General features: G+C 35.0%; 3 protein-coding genes and 2 long non-coding RNA genes across 7 annotated transcripts; all 5 read right to left on the bottom strand.

Moving 5' to 3' along the window:
• Positions 1-401: 401 nt before the first annotated feature.
• LOC117623042 lies at positions 402-5707 on the bottom strand. Its single transcript, XR_004585062.1, has 7 exons — positions 5401-5707; positions 5228-5293; positions 4381-4485; positions 4193-4249; positions 3573-3652; positions 2674-2753; positions 402-721 (listed from the first exon to the last, which is right to left on the bottom strand). It is a non-coding gene; the product is annotated as an uncharacterized LOC117623042 (long non-coding RNA).
• Positions 5708-6277: 570 nt separating this feature from the next.
• LOC117623136 lies at positions 6278-7073 on the bottom strand. The gene is made up of 3 exons (XR_004585087.1): positions 6928-7073; positions 6542-6618; positions 6278-6464 (listed from the first exon to the last, which is right to left on the bottom strand). It is a non-coding gene; the product is annotated as an uncharacterized LOC117623136 (long non-coding RNA).
• Positions 7074-7239: 166 nt separating this feature from the next.
• LOC117621633 (putative disease resistance protein RGA3) lies at positions 7240-9286 on the bottom strand. Its single transcript, XM_034352196.1, has 2 exons — positions 7386-9286; positions 7240-7299 (listed from the first exon to the last, which is right to left on the bottom strand). The coding sequence occupies exons 1-2, from the start codon at positions 9261-9263 to the stop codon at positions 7240-7242; spliced, it is 1938 nt and encodes a 645-aa protein (XP_034208087.1). The 5' UTR covers positions 9264-9286.
• A 64-nt stretch (positions 9287-9350) lies between these two features.
• Positions 9351-9878, bottom strand: LOC117621632 (putative disease resistance protein RGA4). The gene has a single exon (XM_034352195.1). The coding sequence runs from the start codon at positions 9876-9878 to the stop codon at positions 9351-9353; it is 528 nt and encodes a 175-aa protein (XP_034208086.1).
• Positions 9879-10415: 537 nt separating this feature from the next.
• Positions 10416-18659, bottom strand: LOC117622061 (chaperone protein DnaJ). Of its 3 annotated transcripts, none has more exons than XM_034352578.1 (11): positions 18200-18659; positions 17586-17654; positions 16603-16695; positions 15470-15588; positions 14161-14356; positions 13726-13901; positions 12826-12955; positions 12232-12392; positions 11578-11669; positions 11261-11357; positions 10433-10923 (listed from the first exon to the last, which is right to left on the bottom strand). In XM_034352578.1, exons 1-11 carry the CDS (start codon positions 18512-18514, stop codon positions 10878-10880), a joined length of 1494 nt encoding a protein of 497 aa, XP_034208469.1. In that variant the 5' UTR covers positions 18515-18659; the 3' UTR covers positions 10433-10877. The 3 variants fall into 3 exon arrangements, with proteins under 3 accessions (XP_034208471.1, XP_034208469.1, XP_034208470.1); XM_034352579.1 differs by having other exon boundaries at positions 11261-11354; positions 18200-18651; XM_034352580.1 differs by lacking the exon at positions 11261-11357 and having other exon boundaries at positions 10416-10923; positions 18200-18651.
• Positions 18660-20148: the final 1489 nt, after the last annotated feature.

Below are 20148 nucleotides of genomic sequence, written 5' to 3'. Positions count from 1 at the left end.
AGTGGTTAAGAACTACTTCGATACTCTGCTATTAACCATTTTTGTGAATTTTACTTTGCATACCTTAAAATTCACCCATATGGTTAAGAACTTCTTTGACACATGTACAGCTCAACTTCCATCAAGTATAAACGTGTTCTCTCTAGCATTTTCCTTTACGGTATTCAATTTCATTATATAGGGGCAAAAAGGAGAATTCAAGTTGTAACAAAAAGATTAAACTTTCCTAATGGAGACACTAAAGATTAAACTTTTCCAGTCGCCCAGTGTGACTAGAAAGCATTCCTCTTACAATTTAATGAAAACAAAATCGTGATAATAATTGATTTGAAGTCATCAGTAGTTTTCTCAGAAAGAGCCCAAATAATTGTAAAATCAAGCAACAATCAAAAACAAAATCGTGGTAAGAATCGCGATGCTGCAGGTTATGAAATCATATAAAATGTGTACAAAGTTGTGAAAATATGAGCAAATTTAAGTTACAAAATCAAGACTAATAACATGTTTTATACGTTGCTTGTCATGTTTATTAAAATATGATCAATATTTTAATAAACCAAGCAACAATCAAAATATCAGCAGTTTTGTCTTTACATATATTCTATTTGTGGGGGAAGGGGATTTTTCTGCCTTGATGTCTATTGAAAGTGGATCTATCTCTTGCTGGCTCTATTGTAGAAGTGGTTTATGTTCTTTTTTGTCTTCTGCAGGGGTTTTAACTCTGTTGGTACAAATTCAGAAAATGGCAGGTGTCAGCGGAGATAAATGAAAAAATTTGAGTGAAAGCAATAACTACTATCACATAATTAAGTTAAAAAATCAACAGGACAAACAACAGTGTAGATACATCAAGCATTCTATTAATCTGATGGACAAAGGTATAAGCTCAGTTTATTTAATCAATTGATGACAAATTTAGAACTATGACAATTTATTAAATAGGTATAAGAGAATTAGACAAAACACCCAAGCTCTAATAGAATCATATTAAGGGGTGTTGATTCTGTTGCTACAAATTTGAAAAATGGTAGGTGTTAGTGTGGACAAATGGGAAAATTTTAACAAAGACAATGGCTATTATTATAGAATTAAGGCAAAATATATATATATATATATATATATATATTCAACTGCATAAACCACAATTTAAATACGCCAAGCATTGTACGAATCTGGTGGAAATTTTAGTCACTGCACAAATTATTAAATACCTACAACATAATGAAACTAAAAGATCCACACTTTAATAGAATCAAACCAAATACCTATAACAGAATCAAACCATGCGCAAGTTTGTTGTACAGAAGCGGAGATAATCTATATGGTCAAAACTGATACATGTATTGCCATTTATAGGCTAAGTTAATCTATGAAGAAGTAAGCTATAAAAGCATAACTAACCTATAGACACCTACAAGTTATTGAGGCAGAAATAACAGGCTATAGATTATAGTTTTGTTCATTACATCTAAATGTTAGTGACAAATAGACCATAAAAAGGTAATCCATTCTTGAATTTTAATTGATGTTGTGATCTAAAAAGTAAGATCCGAGTTGAACGCAATCAATATTCTAAATATAAATAGAAGGCCAAAATCATGGAAAATGGCAGATTAACAGTAAGAGTTGATCAATAAGACGTGTTAAGAGTCAAATATAGAGTCAAATATTCATGTTCAAATTATATTATATTTTTTTTGTTTATTTCCATGGAGAAAATAATTGCTAAAACTTTTTGGTGGCATACACATAATTCCAGATGTGTTATATTAAATTGAAGTAGTTATGACTCATGAGCATATGTGTAGATAGCTACCTTTACTTGACCACAATCTAAAGTTGGATCATAAATCTTAGTAGAATAACATTTGGTTCCACTTGAAATTTGTAGCACAACACTTGCAACTCAAGAAATATAAAATGACCTAATTAGCCTATGGTAGATTGCAGAATTAACGATAAGAGTTGATCAATAAGACTTGTGTTAACATTGAGAAATTAATGTTCAAGCAAATACATAGGTTAAAATCAAGTTTGTAACAGATTATTAAAAATGGTATAATAGCAATTGGCTATGAACAAGTTTTAAAAGAAAATTCAAGTTTAATCACATTTGTAAGGTAGTTTTTTTTGGGTCTCTGATCACCAGTGGAGGAAAAGACAAAGCAAAAGATATGAAGACAGTATGAAATGAAAGAAACCCCAAAAAAAGGATGAAATACCAAGCTTTCATTCAATTCAAGAAACACAAATAAAACATTTTGGACGAAAATTTAACTACTTTGAGCATAAATTCAAGGACAATAAGTGAACTTTTCGAATGAAAACAGGAAAAAGAAAAAAAAAAATTTCAACCTTGTCTAGCCTGAAAGAACCTCCTACTCATAGCCTCTTCTTGTGAAACCAAAGGCAATGAGGCATTAGTACAACAAAAGAATGAAACCAAAACAATACAAATGTAACACTTGCACCACATGTTTCTCTGTAATTTATCTTTCACCTTTTCATTGCTCAATTCGTACACAACATGAGATGATGCCAAACATAAATATACTTTTGAATAGTTGCAATAATTTATTTTACTACTTTGGGCATAATATTCAGGGAGAATAAGTGAACAAAAAGGGTCTAACAAAAACAGGAAAAATAAATAAAATAAAAACCATATTCAACCTTGTCTAGCCAGCAAAGAACCGCCTTCTACTCACAGCCTTCTCTTGACTCTCTCATACACTACTACCATCTTGCAAAAACTGAAAATCCACAAAATGAAAGTCATCACAATCTCAGCTAAAAACACCAACTGAACACATTGTATTCCATCGTGAAACCCAAGAAAAAGGCAACATAATGCATAACCGCTATTTCTTAATCTGGGCTCTCCATATACATATATTTCACAAAATTTAAGCAAGAGAAAAGAACTGTAAATCTGTTTGAAACTGAAAAGAAAAGAAAAGAAACCATCCCTGCATATAAGAATAATAAAAGAAACAGTGCAACAAAAATATGGCACAATATTTAACCCATAAGCTCAAGCTCAATTTAGTTTGCCAAGATAGACGTCTTCTTGAAGAATAGAACCAACCCTTGATTCAAAACACCCCTTAAGAAGAATTTAAATATGCTACTACGTTATTTACACGTCATGGATAGCAGATCATTAAGTATAAAAAAAAGTAATCGGAAGAGCAAAAAGCAGAGAGTAAAACAAATTTAAGAACAAATATTCCACTGAATAGCAAATTTTTTCATGTCTTTAGGACGTGAATTGGTATTCAAAATGTGTCATACTTAGAAACTATAACTCAATCACCACAGCTTTGTTAGTTTTGATATATGCAGGAATTGTGATATAAGAGTTTACTACGAAAAGGAAAATACGAAGACTATGAATGAAAGAAACCCAAAAAGAAGGATAAAATACCAAACTTTCATTCAAATCAAGAAACACAAATAAAACATTTTGGACGAAAATTTAACTACTTTGAACATAAAATTCAGGGAGAATATATGAACAAAAAGTTTCGAACAAAAACAGGAAAAAGAAAAGAAAAAAAACCATTTTCAACCTTGTCTAGCCTGCAAAGAACCTACTTCTACTCACAGCCTCTTCTTGACTCTCTCGTACATGGTTAACATCTTGCAAAAACTGAAAATTCACAACAACAAAATATGAGATAAGCATCTTTTCAAAATAGAAACATAACAAAGTGGATGAAACAAATTAAATAAGAGATATAATTAACTGCAATCATTAAGTTTTAATAAAGGTTTGGCAAAATCTGGGAATCAAGAGATTGCAGTTGACAAAAGTCTCTCGTCCAAAAGCATAAGCAAATATCATAACAAAATCCTTTAGCCTTCAAAAAGGATGGAAGCAGTTTCATAACATTAGAAAAATCAAAAGGGGAATTTAACAATTTGTCAATTGTTACAATGGTTTTCATGGTCACAGGCTGCACTTCTAGCACAATGTAGAATTGGGACAAAAAAAACTTTGAGAAATTAGACAGAACCTTTAAGAATTGGCAAGACAACTTGTCATACTTTATACCAGTTATGAAATTTTTACTGAAAGTGCAATTACTGCTTAAGTAATCATAAAGGCAAAAGTAATAGAAATGTTCTTTCTGTACATGGTGTACAACCCACACAAATGCAGAAACCATTTTGATGCATTCAAAATTACCTTACTCTTTTGCACTCTTACACGAACCCGAACCCCAATTTCTTCCATCTCCATTACCTAATCAGTATAGAAGTACGTTCTATGAGCAAACAATATAGATCAAACTCTATTAGATGACCTACAAAGATAAATATACTCATCCATCAAATAGCTGTCATGCAGTAAGAAACAATGGCTATTGTTCTTACAGACTTTATCTTCCATGTAGAACATATTTCAAGCCGAACTGAGGCAAAGAATTTTAATGGAATTCCTCCAGATGTCACTTGTGGAGTACCATAGTATACACCAATCTTGCAAAATGAACGAAAGATGCCATTAGTTTCTGGAAGCGAAACAATTGTGATTAGGGGAAAATAACTAATAAAGAAACCTGAAGAGCAATCAAAATCATATACATCTGACAAATTAATGACTCAAATTCAGCTGCTTAGACCTAGGCACCCGAATCTCAATTATTGCAACGGGCCCAAGTCTGGGTCATCATAAATATGTGAAAACTTTAAGGCTCAAAGTCAGCTGCTAAGATATAGGCACTCAATCTCAATTGTTTCAATGAATCCAAGTACATACCATCCAAGTATAAAGAAACTTTGGCGTGTAAAATAGTTGGTCATCTTTTTGAATGAGGGATCATAGTTTCAATCTGAACTTTTTGTCGAAAGTAAAAAGGGAAGAATTCTGAAAACTAATAATGACAGGTGTCATTCATAATCTCGACCCTTAATTAATAAATAAAAAATGCACATGCAGAGGGTTCCTATATTAATTTCTCCAGTTGGATGAGACTATGTTCATAAAAAAATATGCTAAAGCAAAACAACAATTAAGCAGCATTAAGAAGAGAAAAGATAGTATATTTTCTCTACACACAATTCTCAGAACACGCAACCTTCTGTCTTGCTACATCTCTGGACAATCATTCTAGCTACATCTCTTAGAATTATAGTTCTGATCTGGAGTCATTAAAAATAAAAAATGGAGGAGTCTAAAACCACTGGCAAACAAAAAATCAGCCACACAGACATCAATTACCACATTGATGAGCAACTGGGGTTCCTATATTGATTACTCCAGTTCTTTTTCCTTCAATCTTCCTCCCTGTAACAAAAAAACCAAACTCAATTTCTGACTTACTGCTCAATTTTCGACATGACAAATGAATAAACCAACCTAGAAAACCAAAAGAACGTTAACTTAAAACCAACCTTTTTTAACGAAACCTAGAAATCCCTTTTAGCTAAACCCTTGCGATGAGAAGAAGGATGAAGCGCAGCTGGAACGGCAACCCTCGCACGCAACATCTGAGAGGAAAACCAATGAGATGAAGACCAAAAGGGCGGCTGGATATGCAGCGATCCTCCCCAAACGAAAATCGACGGCCCCCCACGCATGTAGAACAGTGAACACAGATCTTCCATCGCTGCCCCCCAACCAGGCCAACCAACTGGTTCGAAATCAACCAGAGATGGACGCCTTCTCTCATCGAACGAAACATTCGCAGCGGAATAAACACGAAGGGTAAGAGGTGAAAAGGTTTAGTGGAGGGTATCTTCGGCAATTCACTGTGCTAAAGAGAAAACAAAACGGGAAACAACAGTAAAAGTAGGGGCATTTCCTCGTGACAAGTTTCACTCACTTTATGAGCCCTATATTTCATCAATCCAGTGATTTCTTCCACATACATTTGAAAGCAGTTCCTGTAACCTCCGTTTGGTCTGCTTGAAAGAAAATCCAACTGCCGTGAACATCTTCAGCTGCTGAGATAAGAAAATTCCATATTACATGAAAATCAGATATAAAAGCCAGTTGCATTAGCAGAAGTAGCCAGTCAACCACGAGCAATGTGTCAGCCCTTTTGCGCCCAAGTTCGATTCCTCTCCTCATAGATTAGAGTAGTTTAAATTATCAAGAGTTGATGATTGAATTACTAGCTATACCGTACATATTATCCAATATTTCATATCATAGTGATATATAACATTTCAACGGAGATCATAATATAATATAATACCTCAATAGAGTTGATTATTGAATTATTTGGTATACTGTACATATTATCTGATACTTTCATATCAAAGTGATATATAACAACATCTCAACAGAGATGGTAATATAATATAATATCTCAACAGAGTTGAAGATTGAATTCTTGGTTATACATACATATCGGATGTTATAATTATTTTCCCTACTATACAACGTACGCGCTTCTGACAAGATTATCTTCAAAGTGAGACTTCCCTCTTTGCATGCCAGAAAATACCTTCAGCTGCTGACATAAGAAAATAAAAACCTTCTTTAACTTCAGTAAGTATAGATGATAGATATAAGCAGTGGAGTATGTACCTGGAATTTGGAAATGGGGGTCGTCGGCACATAGAGAATTTATAGCCCGAGACAATTTTAGAGAATTTTTTTAATACCTACATAAGCCAATGAATTTCAAACCATTAAAATATATATATATATATATATATTATATCCTCTTAAAAAATATTTGCAAAATATAAAAAAATAAAAACATTCTCGAACGACTTTATAATTGTCTTTACTTTTATCCCCACCACATGTGAGTTTTTTTCAAACCAAATTCAAAAGTTTGTTTGGTATTTGAATAAATAGACATGGAATTTCCCAAAGAAAAAACAAACATAAAGAAAAGAAGAAAATTTGTGATGATAAATGAATAATATAGATAGACGTTAACAAAATGAAATCTTAATAGACATTACCAGAAGAAGATGTGGAAGCAACACTTGTGCATCTCATCATCATCAATTTGGTAAACTCCGTCTTTTTGTACAAATTCTTTACCAACTTTGATGTTTGGGATGTGAGAAATCTTGGGCCACTCTCCTCTGCCTTTTCGGCAACCTTGTGCAACTGGTGCTAGAAAGTTGAACATGACGATAACTTCGATGATCAACTCCTTCAGTGGTGTATTTCGTAAGAAGTTGGGCAGTGTTTTAAGCACATGACAATCAATAATTCGTAAGGAAGAAAGGCAGGGCATTATTGTAATTGTCTTTTGAGAATCCTCTTCTTCACTCCACCCTTTCATTCCTTCCCACTCTTCCCACATGGGCATATACTCGAATTGAAGTCTTTTCAAAGTTGGGAATAAAATAAGTGGTGATGAGGATGTTTTCGTTTCTATTGTTCCATCTATTCCCAAAAACTCAACTCCTACCTTTTTCACGCGAGGCCATTTGTATATCACTAGTACTTCAAGGGACTCCAATCTCCCCAAAGGAGGCACACACTCAACGAAGTGGCAATATTGAAGGGTAAGGCTTCTCAATTTGTTTAACGACGTCATCCAATGGGGCCGAAGTGTGGTGCCACAGTAGCCTTCAATAAATAAGGATTCCAGATTTGGAGGTGGTTGTAAGGCATTCATTGTTTCTTCCTGGATGGGTTTGGGTTGCCACGTGCCAGAGAAGAAACTCAATTTCAGACTGACAAGGCAATTTTTGTTCACCAAATGCGCTTTCTCGGCCTGCCTCACGTCCTTTAGATCCGTACCAAACCAAATACAAAAACTCCCACGAAGTTGGTCAATGTTTCTCAAATCACTTAACTCGAATAATGCTTCTTTGTTGTTATCAACGCCATCATCGCCATGGATGTAAACTACGTCTAGCATTCGTAGACTTGTTAACCTTGCAATCCCCTTGGGCAATTTTAGACTACGACACCCCCAAACATGAAGATGCTGCAAGTTAATCAGCTTTCTCATGCCTTCAGGTAATATTTCAAGTGCCCCGCAGTAAATGAGTCTCAAGGTTTGCAGATTGATTAAATTACACATGGTGTTTGGCAATTTCATCAAATCATGATTATAAGACAAATCAAGATACCTCAAATGTGTCAATTCTCCAACCTCATTTGGAACTTCTTTCAAGGAGTTATGACTCAAATTCAACATTCTAAGGCATTTTACTTGTGAAATTAACTCTCGACCAAAACTAGTAATCTTTGAATCAAAAGTTGCAAGAGTCCATAAATTCTTGCAGTTGCACAAGGAACTTGGAATTAGTGGACCGTTGGGTGCAAACATTAATGTCAAATGACGAACCTTCTTATATCCATCAAACTCCATTATTCTCTTATTGTTACCACCCTCAGCCTCCAAAACTAAGCATTCATTCTTAGTTAGAAATTGTAGAAAGTCATGCACAACATCATGCATCTTGCACCCCATTATATTTCCAAGTTCATCTTCCTCAAATTCTTGAAAGAAAGAGCGTGTTACTAAGTTATCAAAGTATATTTCGCCTACCGCTTCTTTTTCTTTGTTTTCAATTGAATTAAGATAATTTTGTGACATCCACAATTCAATCAACTCATCTTTAGCAATCTCATAATCTTTTGGAAAAATGACACAATACAAAAGACAACGTTTGATTGCCGGGGCCAAATCATAATAACTTAGTAACAGTGGTTGGAAAACTTGTTCCTCAACCACATCTAACTTCCATATCTTACTATTCAAAACGTCTTCCCATTCTTTCTTCGTTTTCTTGTAGCACATGAGACCACCCATTGTCTTTGCAAGAAGGGGCAGGCCCTTACACTTTTTGACAATTTCTTTACCAACAAATTCTAACACTTTAGACTCATTTTTTTCTCTATTTGCCAGTGCAATGTGATAGAACAATGCCCAACAATTTTCTTCACTCAACACCTCCAAATTGACCATATGATGTGCTCCCACCATCCTCGCAACTTCCTCTTTTCGTGTGGTAACCAATATTCTACTACCCACAGCCCCATTTTGTAAAGGTAGATTTAATTGTTCCCACTTTCTATAGTCTTGGTTCCACACATCATCTAGGACAAGAAGGAACTTCTTGCCCTTAACGGACTCATGTATAATGGACTTTAGAGTTTGCAACTCATTTGAAGCTGGGGTCTCTTTTTTCAGACCCTCAATGATGGCTTTGGCAATTTTGATCTCATCAAAAGGATCTGAGACACAAACCCATATTCTAGTGTGGAAATGAGCTTGAACCTTTTCATCATTATAGGCAAGTTGGGCAAGAGTTGTCTTGCCAATCCCTCCCATCCCTGTAATAGGGATGACAAGGCAGGTCTCACCTCCTTGACCACTACCACTCACCAACTTTTCTACTACTTTGTCCTTTTCGTCGACTCAACCAAATGTCTTGCCAACGAAAGAAGAACTTTTTTGTCGTACAATTTGTTCAATTCCTCTTTTCGTGTATTGAAAGTCATACTTTTGTCTTTCACTAGCAATCAGAGCTAATCTTTCATTTAGTTCTTTTATCTTCACAGCAATGTCATGACGAAGAACTACTTGACGGCCAAAACAAAACCAAGGGGCAGGAATGCAGAAATGTACCTTCTTGGTAGTACTAGTACTACCAGCATTACTAGCAGCTTTTTCTTGTTGCTGAATTTGTTGTTTTAGGATTTCAGTACTCCACAAGTCCAACACGTCGTCCATCTCGTAGGATACATCCTTCAACCTCTCCAGCCATTGTCTCACGCCCACCTCCTTCACCTGCCTCTCCTCTGCATTCTCGAGCACAACTTCAATATCTTTGAAATTGCTGGTGAGTTTTGCCACTTCTTTCTTAACACCCACAACTAGTCTGACCTCTTGTTGGATGATTGAGGCCAACTGTTCTGTGAGCATGGAAATGAGTGCTTCAGCCATTTGTTTGCTCTAGAAATGGGCTTCTAGTGGAAGAAAAAAGAAAGGGAAAAGGAAGAAATCTTTTAATGCAAATGATAGCAAGGTAGTGTTGTAGGCATTCTCATTTCTCCCTAGCTAGTTTTATAATATTGAGGCTGATGAAGAACGCTTGTAAGTCAATTCAGGCACCACGACGACAACACACACACACACACTTGCCAATCAACAAGAATAGAATTTATCTCTTCCCTAACTTGTTTGTTTTATTTTCTGTTAATTCCTTACTTTTTCTTTCCCCTACCTTGTTCCCTTATTCGTTTCTTGTTTGCTTGGTCTCAACATCCTCCGAACAGTCTCTTAATTCAAAAAAACAAAATAAATAAAAGGCTGAAATCGACAAATGGTTAAGAACTACTTTACTTTGCATTACCTTAAAATTCACCAATATGGTTAATAACCAAATATATATATATATATATATATATATATATATAACCATAATGAAAACAAAATCAATGATATTAGACAAATTAGTGATTAAGTTATGAAGACAATTGATTTGAAATCATCAGTACTTTTCTGAGAAAGAATCCAATGGTAACGCATTGGTTATGCATGTACGCTTACAAAAAGCCTCACCAACTAATTGTAATACTCCAACAAAAAATAACTATGTCACAAGAAATTCAATAAACCGCTCTGAAAATAAGATATACATTAACTAAAAAAATCAAATATTCATGTGCCCCTCTAACCAGCTGCTTCAATGATATAAATCAGTAAAGGCATGCACCAGGTGATTCTGTATCATCTCACAAATGTTAAATTACAAGTAGAACAAATAAAACCTCCGCTACAGCACATTCAATGTTTTCACTTGCTGGCAAGTTTGGTAAGGCGTCGGAAATGTTTCCCGGCACAGCTCATACAGTACCCTTTCTGGAAGGAAAAAAAAATCTAGAGCCAAATTTTGGTCAACGGTGAGTATAAGTTTGGAGTGGACATCATAAACACACCAGACTAGAGGTTGTCTCTCAGCCATTTTAGAGCACCGTTTGCAACGGACCTGCGTATTCCAAAAACTTGTTTGGTCAATTGCATCAGCATTGCACATGAGTACTTTAATTAATGAAGAGAAGATAAAAGTAAATATGACACAGAAATATGCATCTGAAGAACAGAATACTCTACACATAAAAACAGAACATATATCATCTCGAGAGCTTGTGATCAATTGCAGGCTATACATGTTTGGATATGCAACCGAGTTTTCTATATATCTTTTTAGCCTTTCTGGAAATAGATTTAAAATTTTCATTCAGTAGTTAATGAACACAGTAAGTAGTATTAATACTCAGTGGGTGGAAGAAATGACAGAGAGAGAGAGAGAGAGAGATTATTACCCAGCAAAGTCTTTTAACTTCTTCCATGGGTCATTTTGATCTTCTCCTTCATCTCTTTTCTCCCCAACCATTCCCACCTCGGGTTCTATATTATCTGCTACAGAAGCAAAGGAACAAATTCAAGTCAAGTCAGATAAATCTGTACACTGAACCAGAAACAGTATAAAGTGTTCCGTCATGCAAATCTGATGGTTAATTACATTAAATTCACCCCAGTTCAAAGCTTGAAAAAGGTTTACAAAAGGACTTAAACACATCCACCGATTGCAACATGCACAGACAGAGAACACATCCTCAGATGATAAGCGATTACTTACTAGCTGGCTGCACTTTAGGGCGAGTGCGTGAACGTCTGGTGGTAGTATTATTCAGTAAAGCAAGCTCTTCTAGCAGTTCACGCTCATTGGCACTATAAAGGAAAGAAAAATCCAAGGGTTAAAATTTAAATGAAAATGTTCATTGTTTAGAGGTTACAACTTTACAAGAAAATAGAAACTTAAGGATCATTGATGTGCATTACTTGTGAGGCTTTTTTCATTGAGCAAACAAAAATGCCACCCTCACTCTCTCTCACTCTATCTCCCATCCAAACACAACTCGTTTTTGTCTGTATGAATGCGCTTCCATATCATGACCAGGTATGATGGTAGCTGACACTCTTCCTCTCAACAGTGTTCATCTCCCTTTTCTCTTATCGTTTGTTTGACAAATTTAAGTCCCTTTTTTCAGAAGCTACTACCATATTTCTGTTTCTTTTAACTTTTATCCTTTAATCATGTTCATGTGCTTTTTATTTCATAAAGAAGTTCTACCGCTAGACGAGTAAATATTGCCACAAAGCATACACTAAACATTTAGAATGGTTTATGTCTGTAACAGTGCATACACCTGGGGAGAGATGAAATGAGACACTATCAGCTACAGCTAACCAGTTACAATGAAAACAACGAGAAAAATACACATTTGTATACCTGATACGATTTGGTATTGTTACTTTAATCGTAAATATGTGGTCACCACGTATTGATGGTTTGTTCAGCTTTGGTGCTCCTTTTTTAGCCAGGACAAGAATGTCGCCAGGTTGGGTACCTGGTGGGATTTGTAGTGTCGCAATCCCTTCTACTGTATTTACCTGCCAGAAATTCAAATCAATTGATCATGCAAAAAGTACTGGTGAAAAATAGGGGGGCAAAATGAGAGGGAAAAAAAAGAAGGGAATTCCAGACTAACAAGGGAAGCCCTTTAAATCTCTGAACTCAAGATGTTGGTTGAAAGAAATTAAATAAAATTTCAGCCTCTGAAAGCTGAGAAGGAAATTACAAAAGGACATAGTGGAAAATCTGGAATTATTAGGTCTCAAGTCAAAAGTGTAGATACACAATAGCCACTTCCACATGTCATACTGACAGTAGTTTTGAAGGAGCATTACGTTATGGAGATGTAAGCTTTAATGAAAAACTAAATGTTGAAAGTCATATAGCATGTATACTTCACGATTTTACTACTCCAAAGCATTAAAAACAGTATACCTTTAAACTGGAAGCTCAATAGAATACAAACTATACCTTAACAACAGCCCCCAAAATGGCATCCAGATAGCAGATAGAAACTGTTGAGGAGAGATTTATGCCATCTCTTTGAATTCCTTCTATTTCTTCGACATCAAGATATACATAAAGATCCCCAGGAGGGCCCCTGATGGAATAAAAAGATAAACAAATGATTCTAAACCATGTATCACAATATGAGACAGACATGAACACTGATGTTATATGCACAAATATATAATATGTGAATGCTTTGAATACATCTTATCTTTCAGCCAAAAAAGCACATCTCCCTCTTGGAAGAAAAAATATTTAATATTCTGTCTGAGGGGCTGGCATGCAAAAATACGAGAAATGATGAAATCCTGGAGGATAAAATTCTTAAGAATATGAAATCCTCAACACATTAAACTGGATAAAACAAGGGCTTCAATTTTCCCTACAGTACAGAGAGACCACCATGACAGGAAGCAGACAAGAGAATGGCTTAAAACAAGATTCAAATTTGACACAACACATATGCAAAAGTCCATATGACATAAATTTTGACAGAACAACAGGAGCAAGAAAAGAAATAGGGAAATAAAACAAACAAGATGAATAAGTCGTCAAAGTCTCAATCATCTTCATAGAACTTCTCTTTCTTATGAGAATCTTCACATTATTTTTCTGTTCTAATCCTATTTGTGATTTTGATCCCACAAAGCAGTTATATTGCAATCAAAGAAAATCTGCATAACAATTCTACATTTCTAAATATTGATATGAGACTTCTATATACTTGAAAAGCATGAATGATGAGAATATGTAGCTCCTAAATAAATCTCTCATGCATTTCTATTTCATAAACACTGGCAATATCTACCTTACACATAAACAAAGTAATGGAGATCAAAAAAGTAAAACAAAACCACCTACCCTCTTGGCCCAGCGTCTCCCTCTCTAGCAACCCTCAGAATGCTTCCAGTGCTAACACCAGGAGGAACTTTAACTTTAATATTTTTCTTAACACGAAGACGTCCTTCACCAGAGCATTTCCGACAGTATTCAGAAATGACTTCCCCGTCTCCACCACAATTTGGACATACAGAAACCTAATATCAATAGAAAGAACTCAAACAATCATGGAACTATTTTTGCACAGAAGATATGGTGCCAGTAATTGAATAATGCAATATAAACATAAAAACATGCCCTTAGCAGTAACTACTTGGGGAATATATCAGATGTATCATAGATTCATAACATCCATAACATTTTTGAGATTTTGATTCGATATGCAGATGCATATTTTAAAAAGTGAAAAAAAAAAAAAAATCAACAGAGGCATGGAAACCAGAAGCCCAAAGTTACCTGCGAAAACAAGCCAAAAGGTGTCTGTTCTGTTCTCATAACTTGACCCCTCCCACCACAAGTAGAACAAATCCTCATTTTGGATCCTATTTTCCCGCCAGTCCCAGTGCAAACTTCACATGTTTCCAGATGGGAAAGTTCAAATTCTTTTTCCACTCCAAATATAGCCTCAGAAAATTCTAAAGTGATGTCATAACTGAACATATTTGGACCAGGAGTCAACTAAGAAGTCGTCCATGGTATATTCATTTTGTATCACAACAATAACTGAACAATACGAGAAGGAAGATAATGTCTAAGACAATGAATACAAATCACCACAAATCACTAGGAGCAATATAACATGTTGCAAACAGTAAGAAGTGGTAGTAAGAGATTATACATGTGAACAAGTGGCATAAGGCATGATGGAAGTTATCAAATAAGGTTAATAAAGGACAAGAAACAACCGTGCTTGTGATTATTCAAAGCAACTCAAGACCCATCATAACAACCCAAGAAAATGAAATTTCCACACATTTACATGAAAATAATCTTCTCAAGCAATCAATCAATTCCAAACTTATTTTCTTAATCATTGCTTAGCCACATCTCGGCTCAGACAACAAAATCACCAATCAGGCATCCATTAGTAATCCTAATAACTTAGCCTTACTTTTAACAAGGGAATGATATTATACTAAGGGTTCGTTCGGGACTGCTTCTCTAGGAAGTACTTCTGCTCATAAGCGCTTCTAACAAAAGCGCTTTTATTATAAAAATCTTGAATTTTTTTAAAAAATTAAAGTGCTTCGTGGAAAAGCACTTGGGAGTGCTTCATGAAGAAGCACATAGCAGGTGCTTCCCCAGGAAGCGCTTCTAAACTTTTTCTGCCAAACGCTGTCAGAAACGCTTTTAGTTATCAGAAAGCGCTTTTGGCTCTTCCAAAAGCACTCCCAAACATGCCTTAAAATGAGGAAAATATGAAATATAAGGGATTGAATTAAAATAAGAATTTCTTAATATTTCATCATCATAAAGAAAGTTTTCTGTAAAGAACAAAGTTATCCTATCTATCCTGAGTTGATCGTATGTTATAACTACTAGAAGAACCAACTTCAAATGCAACTAATTAACAACTAACTTATTAACTTTACTATGTGGCAAATTGGTATGGACATAATTAGGCCACACAATTAACCAACATGTACAAACAGTTGTTTTACATATAATTTCTTAAGTATCAAGTGAATATATTTGTTGAACGTAGCAACTGGTGCTAATCAAAACACAATGTGTATTTTCAGCAACATTAGGAGTCATGACTCACCGTATATCTTCACCCTTAGTAACAGTACTACGACGACGTGTTCCAAAACCAGCATCCATACCACCAAATCCACCCATACTCGGCCCAAAAAATGTCTCAAATAAATCAAAAGGATTAGTCTGCAACAAAATAAGAGTAAAACCGTGTAAATTTTAAACTTTCTATCAGCATTATCATTCAGCAAATGATTAGACAAAACTTGCACAGCTCTATACTTTCTTATTCAGGTACCCAACAATAATGTAAATAAATAACATCTTTTACCCATAATGAAGAATAAGAAGAATATAGTATTTAATTAAATTCAACATTCAGCAAAGAACTCAGATTAACGGTCAAGGAAACAGAAAAATGGGGTTTTTCTGATTTTAATACTTTTCGAAGAAATAAACTGATATTGCATAAAGAAATGGGAAGCAATTCTCTCCCATGGACTGCAGGTGACAGGGAAACTAGGCATGCATTTCAGGTGATCAGCATATGCTAATAAAATACATACATTGTATGGGCCATTCAATCGAGGGAAACTACTGGACATATGAACTCAGAAAGAATATCAACCAAGAACCAATGCAAATATAAAACTAAAAGTTTACCCATACCCATAGGCTTGGTTTTTGAGCAAACACCACAAAACAAACCAGAAATTAACTAAAAGTAACAAAAGTACTCTAAATGATTGGTGTGTTTCCCAAATAATTCCTCTATGTAGGGAAAATTGCAGACACTGTAGCATATACCTTTTCAAATAATACTGCTACGTAAAGAATGTTGCAGAGGAAGTAACATATATACCTTAAATATTAAATAAGGTTATTTATGAGAAACATATTCCCTATTTTTGGATGACTATGGGGCAAAGCAGCCTCTTATTATCTCTAAAGATGTGTGTGTGTGTGTGTGTGTGTGTGTGCAGACGCATGTTTGTCGTTGTTCACCATCATGCTTATAACCTTAGATACGTAAAGGAGAATGACCAAACGGAGGCCACATTGCATCAGAATGCGTCCAAAATTGGACGCTGCATGGTGTACAACGATATGATTGACATGTAGATGCGATTTTGTACATGCATCAAGTGACTGCCATACTTTTATTTATCAGATGAAATTAGGGGTGACTACACCCATTACCGTATAGGCACTTGAAGATCCCCCTACAGTGCTCTTAACGCCAGCTTCACCATATTGATCATATAAAGCTCGCTTCTTATCATCTGATAGCACCTGACAGGGTTGTACTTCAGAATTCAACAGACAATATTATAAATGTGAAAAAGAAATGATGAGCAAGATGATGTATTTCATGGGAGAATAAGCAAAAAGAGCACATAACCCAATATTCACTGATTGCAAACTAAGAGAGTATATGCATGTTTCAAAATTAGAATACTGGAAATGAAGGAAAATCCAGAAATACAATCTGACTGCATTATTGGTGAAAGTGGGAAGTTGATTGTTGGTTTTTGTCCTCAGTATGTCATTCATAGAGATGGAGGTCATGCTTGGAAAGATGACAAGCATATACGCTAATACAAATAACTAAGATGAGTTGAGCTATTGTCAGCACTGTAGGCACAAATTTAGGTGGATGTTGCTCACTGATTCAGAGTCTAACTTAGAGATATGCAGCAAATACTTCTATTGCAGTTCTGTTGACAGTACCCCCTTTATAATTTAAAAGGGAAACAATATAGGAAAGAAAAAGGTGAACCACATTTACAAAAATCGAATATTAGGCAATAAATTTAAAATGAGGTTTTAATGCTAAAGTCAAAATAAGGAGGAAAGGGTGAAATACCAGGAAATACAAGATTTTAAGGCAAAACCTCCTACATGATAACAATCCATATATGATACCTAAAAGGATTGGATTGAATGTTGATATTTTTTTAATCCTGTAATTGTGCATTTAACCAATGTATGCCAGTAAAAGCTAATTAAACAACAAGTACCACAAGTATAGCCACTAGAATGCACCGACTGCATTTTCAAATATTTCAATTAAACTGCATTAACTATAAAACCTATCGTATATTATAAAGGTCATCACTTTCTATAGAGATGCGACAAGCATGTCTTTAGGAAAGAAGAGAAAAAGAAAAAGATGTTCATACCTCATATGCAGCACTTATCTCTTTAAACTTTTCAGTTGCTCCTGGTTGCTTGTTTACATCAGGGTGGTACTTGAGAGCATAATAATACATAGAAGGTCAGGATTACATTCAAACTTATAAGATGAATGGTTATGGTGCTAATTACTACTTTGAAAAGCTAGCATCAAAGAAGAAGCAAATATCCTATGCTTCTCTATTGTATCACATAATGGAAGAATAATGCTAACTTTGGACAGTCAAAAGCACAAGATCAACTACAATGGGATCCGAATTTCCGCTGCAAGTCCCTCCTCTTAACAGAAAATCATACCGATGAATTTTAAAGAGTACAACGTGCCTAAAAGCAAGCCAAATCTTTTGTAAACTTACTTAAAAATTCTTACTATGCCAAAAGAATTCAAGTGGTACGGGACATATGACTCGCTGAGTCAAAGTGGATGTCAAAGGATGTATTTTGCTGTCATTTAATCTATTAAATTTTATTGACATTGCAAGTTACCAGTTGTTTGGTTGCTGAGAAAATTATCCATAATCATATGATAACCGATAATTGAAACTTCGGGTACTTACAATTTCCGGATTAATCTTTTCCAAAAGGAGGTGAAAATAAGTACCTGGCGAGCAAGCCTTCGATAAGCGGTTTTGATTTCCTTGCTAGAGGCAGATTTGGGAACCCCAAGAGTGGCATAGTAATCCCCAGAAGCAGCAAAAACAATCCCAACGCGGCGTTTCGTGTTGAATTTCCATGACGAAGTGGTAGAAGAAGAAGAAGACGGCGACCAAGAATGAAGAGAAACGAAGCTCTTGTGGGTCCTTAAGTGGGTCCCGCCCAATACAAACGAAGAAGAGGAAGAGGAAGAAGAAGAAGACGGTGGGAAGAGAAGGTGGGGAGAGGAGGAGGGGAGGAGAGAAAGAGCCGCGGCCGACATTGAAGCTCGGAGAATCAGTCGTGAGATGAAGTGATTGAATAGGCTAAATTGTCCATGGCTGAGCCTGAGAAAATGAAACTACTGATACAAAGAAGATTGGTGTTGGTGAGATGGCAGAGCTTGGAATACAAAGGGGATATGTGTGGTGTGGGCTTCCATTCATGCATCGCGTTTTAAATTAAATTATGCAACTTTTTTTGCCCCACGTCACATTTTTTTTCTATTTTTTTTCTGGAAAAATAGTAATTTCCTAATTTCCTACCCTGGTGGAAAAAGGTTAAGAATTTAATTTATGGGTGGATACGGTCTGATCCGAATACATTAAACTGAACTAAACCAAATCACCATTATGCGATTTGATTTGGACAGTTTACTAATTTATAACTGAGCTCAATATTTTTTTACTTCTTGAGATATTCTCCAATAAGGATTTTATATTAAGAATTGGTTATATACTTATAATCTTGACTGTTTGATTGTATTCATTAAATGTGTTGATAGTCTCTTAGATGCAATTCAACGGTTGAGATTAGAACTATGTAAACAATCCTCAACTTAAATACTTATTAGAGAATCCCCTTTACTTCTTAAACTTTTTAGTAATCACAATATAAATATTCATGATATGTAACTGTGAAACCCTAGAAAAATGTTTGCCTAATTTTGTCACTTGTAAGTTTCCATTCCCCCCCCCCCCAAAAAAAAAAAAAACCAATTACAATATTGAAGTATAATAGGTTTTTTTTCGAGTAGAAAAATACGAGTCAATTATATATGTACGTTATTGAACAAGCAGTGACAAATTGGATCGTTATATAGTTTTTTTTATTATTGTTTATTAAAAATGTATAATCTTTTTACTTAACAATATGTGAAAAGACATATAATATGTCTACGAGAAACATATTGTACATTCGATTTTATAGAAACTTATGTTTTATTGTATCTTCGAGAAGTGTACAATAAGATTTCAATATAATGTTATAGTTGTACAAAGTAAAAGCAAAAAAGGTAATTTGTCCAATTACTCCTTGAATTTGTACATAATTATCAATTTATTCCTGACTTTTCTTTCTAAAAAAAGTTAATTACAGTTTGGTACCCTATAGTTACACTCTTAAGACATGTTAGTTCTTATCTTTTTAATTTTAACAATTACATACCCCAATTTTTTAAATTTGTTACAACGTGATTCCGCAGTTAGGGTTTTTGTCAAATCTTTCTGTTAGTTGCCTACATGGCACCGTGGGTTCCATATTTTTTAAAAATTTTAATTTTAAATTGATTAAAATATGAATAAAATATTAAAAACCAAAAAAATTAAAAAATTAAAAAATTCTCAAAAATTCTCTCTCTCTCTCTCTCTCTCTCTCTCTCTCTCTCTCTCTGCAACGAACCCAGAACCCAGCTCTCTCTTCTCTCTGCTCTCTACCCAATGACACCACCACTTGCAAACTATACAACACCCCAGCCTGCAACCACATCCCCAAGAACCCAGAAACCCAGACCCGATTTCTTCCCCCCAACCTAGATTTCTTCTCAAGGCACCGACAGGGGAGAAAGAAGAAAACCCACCAAAGGGGCCAAACCACACACAAGAAATGAAGAAGAAGATGGTTCCAAAAATGGGTCTT

This window comes from Prunus dulcis, chromosome 3 (assembly GCF_902201215.1).
Source record: "Prunus dulcis chromosome 3, ALMONDv2, whole genome shotgun sequence".
NCBI lineage: Eukaryota > Viridiplantae > Streptophyta > Magnoliopsida > Rosales > Rosaceae > Prunus > Prunus dulcis.
Note: the sequence above shows the minus strand (reverse complement) of the source record. Positions and strands in the feature narration are given on the sequence as shown.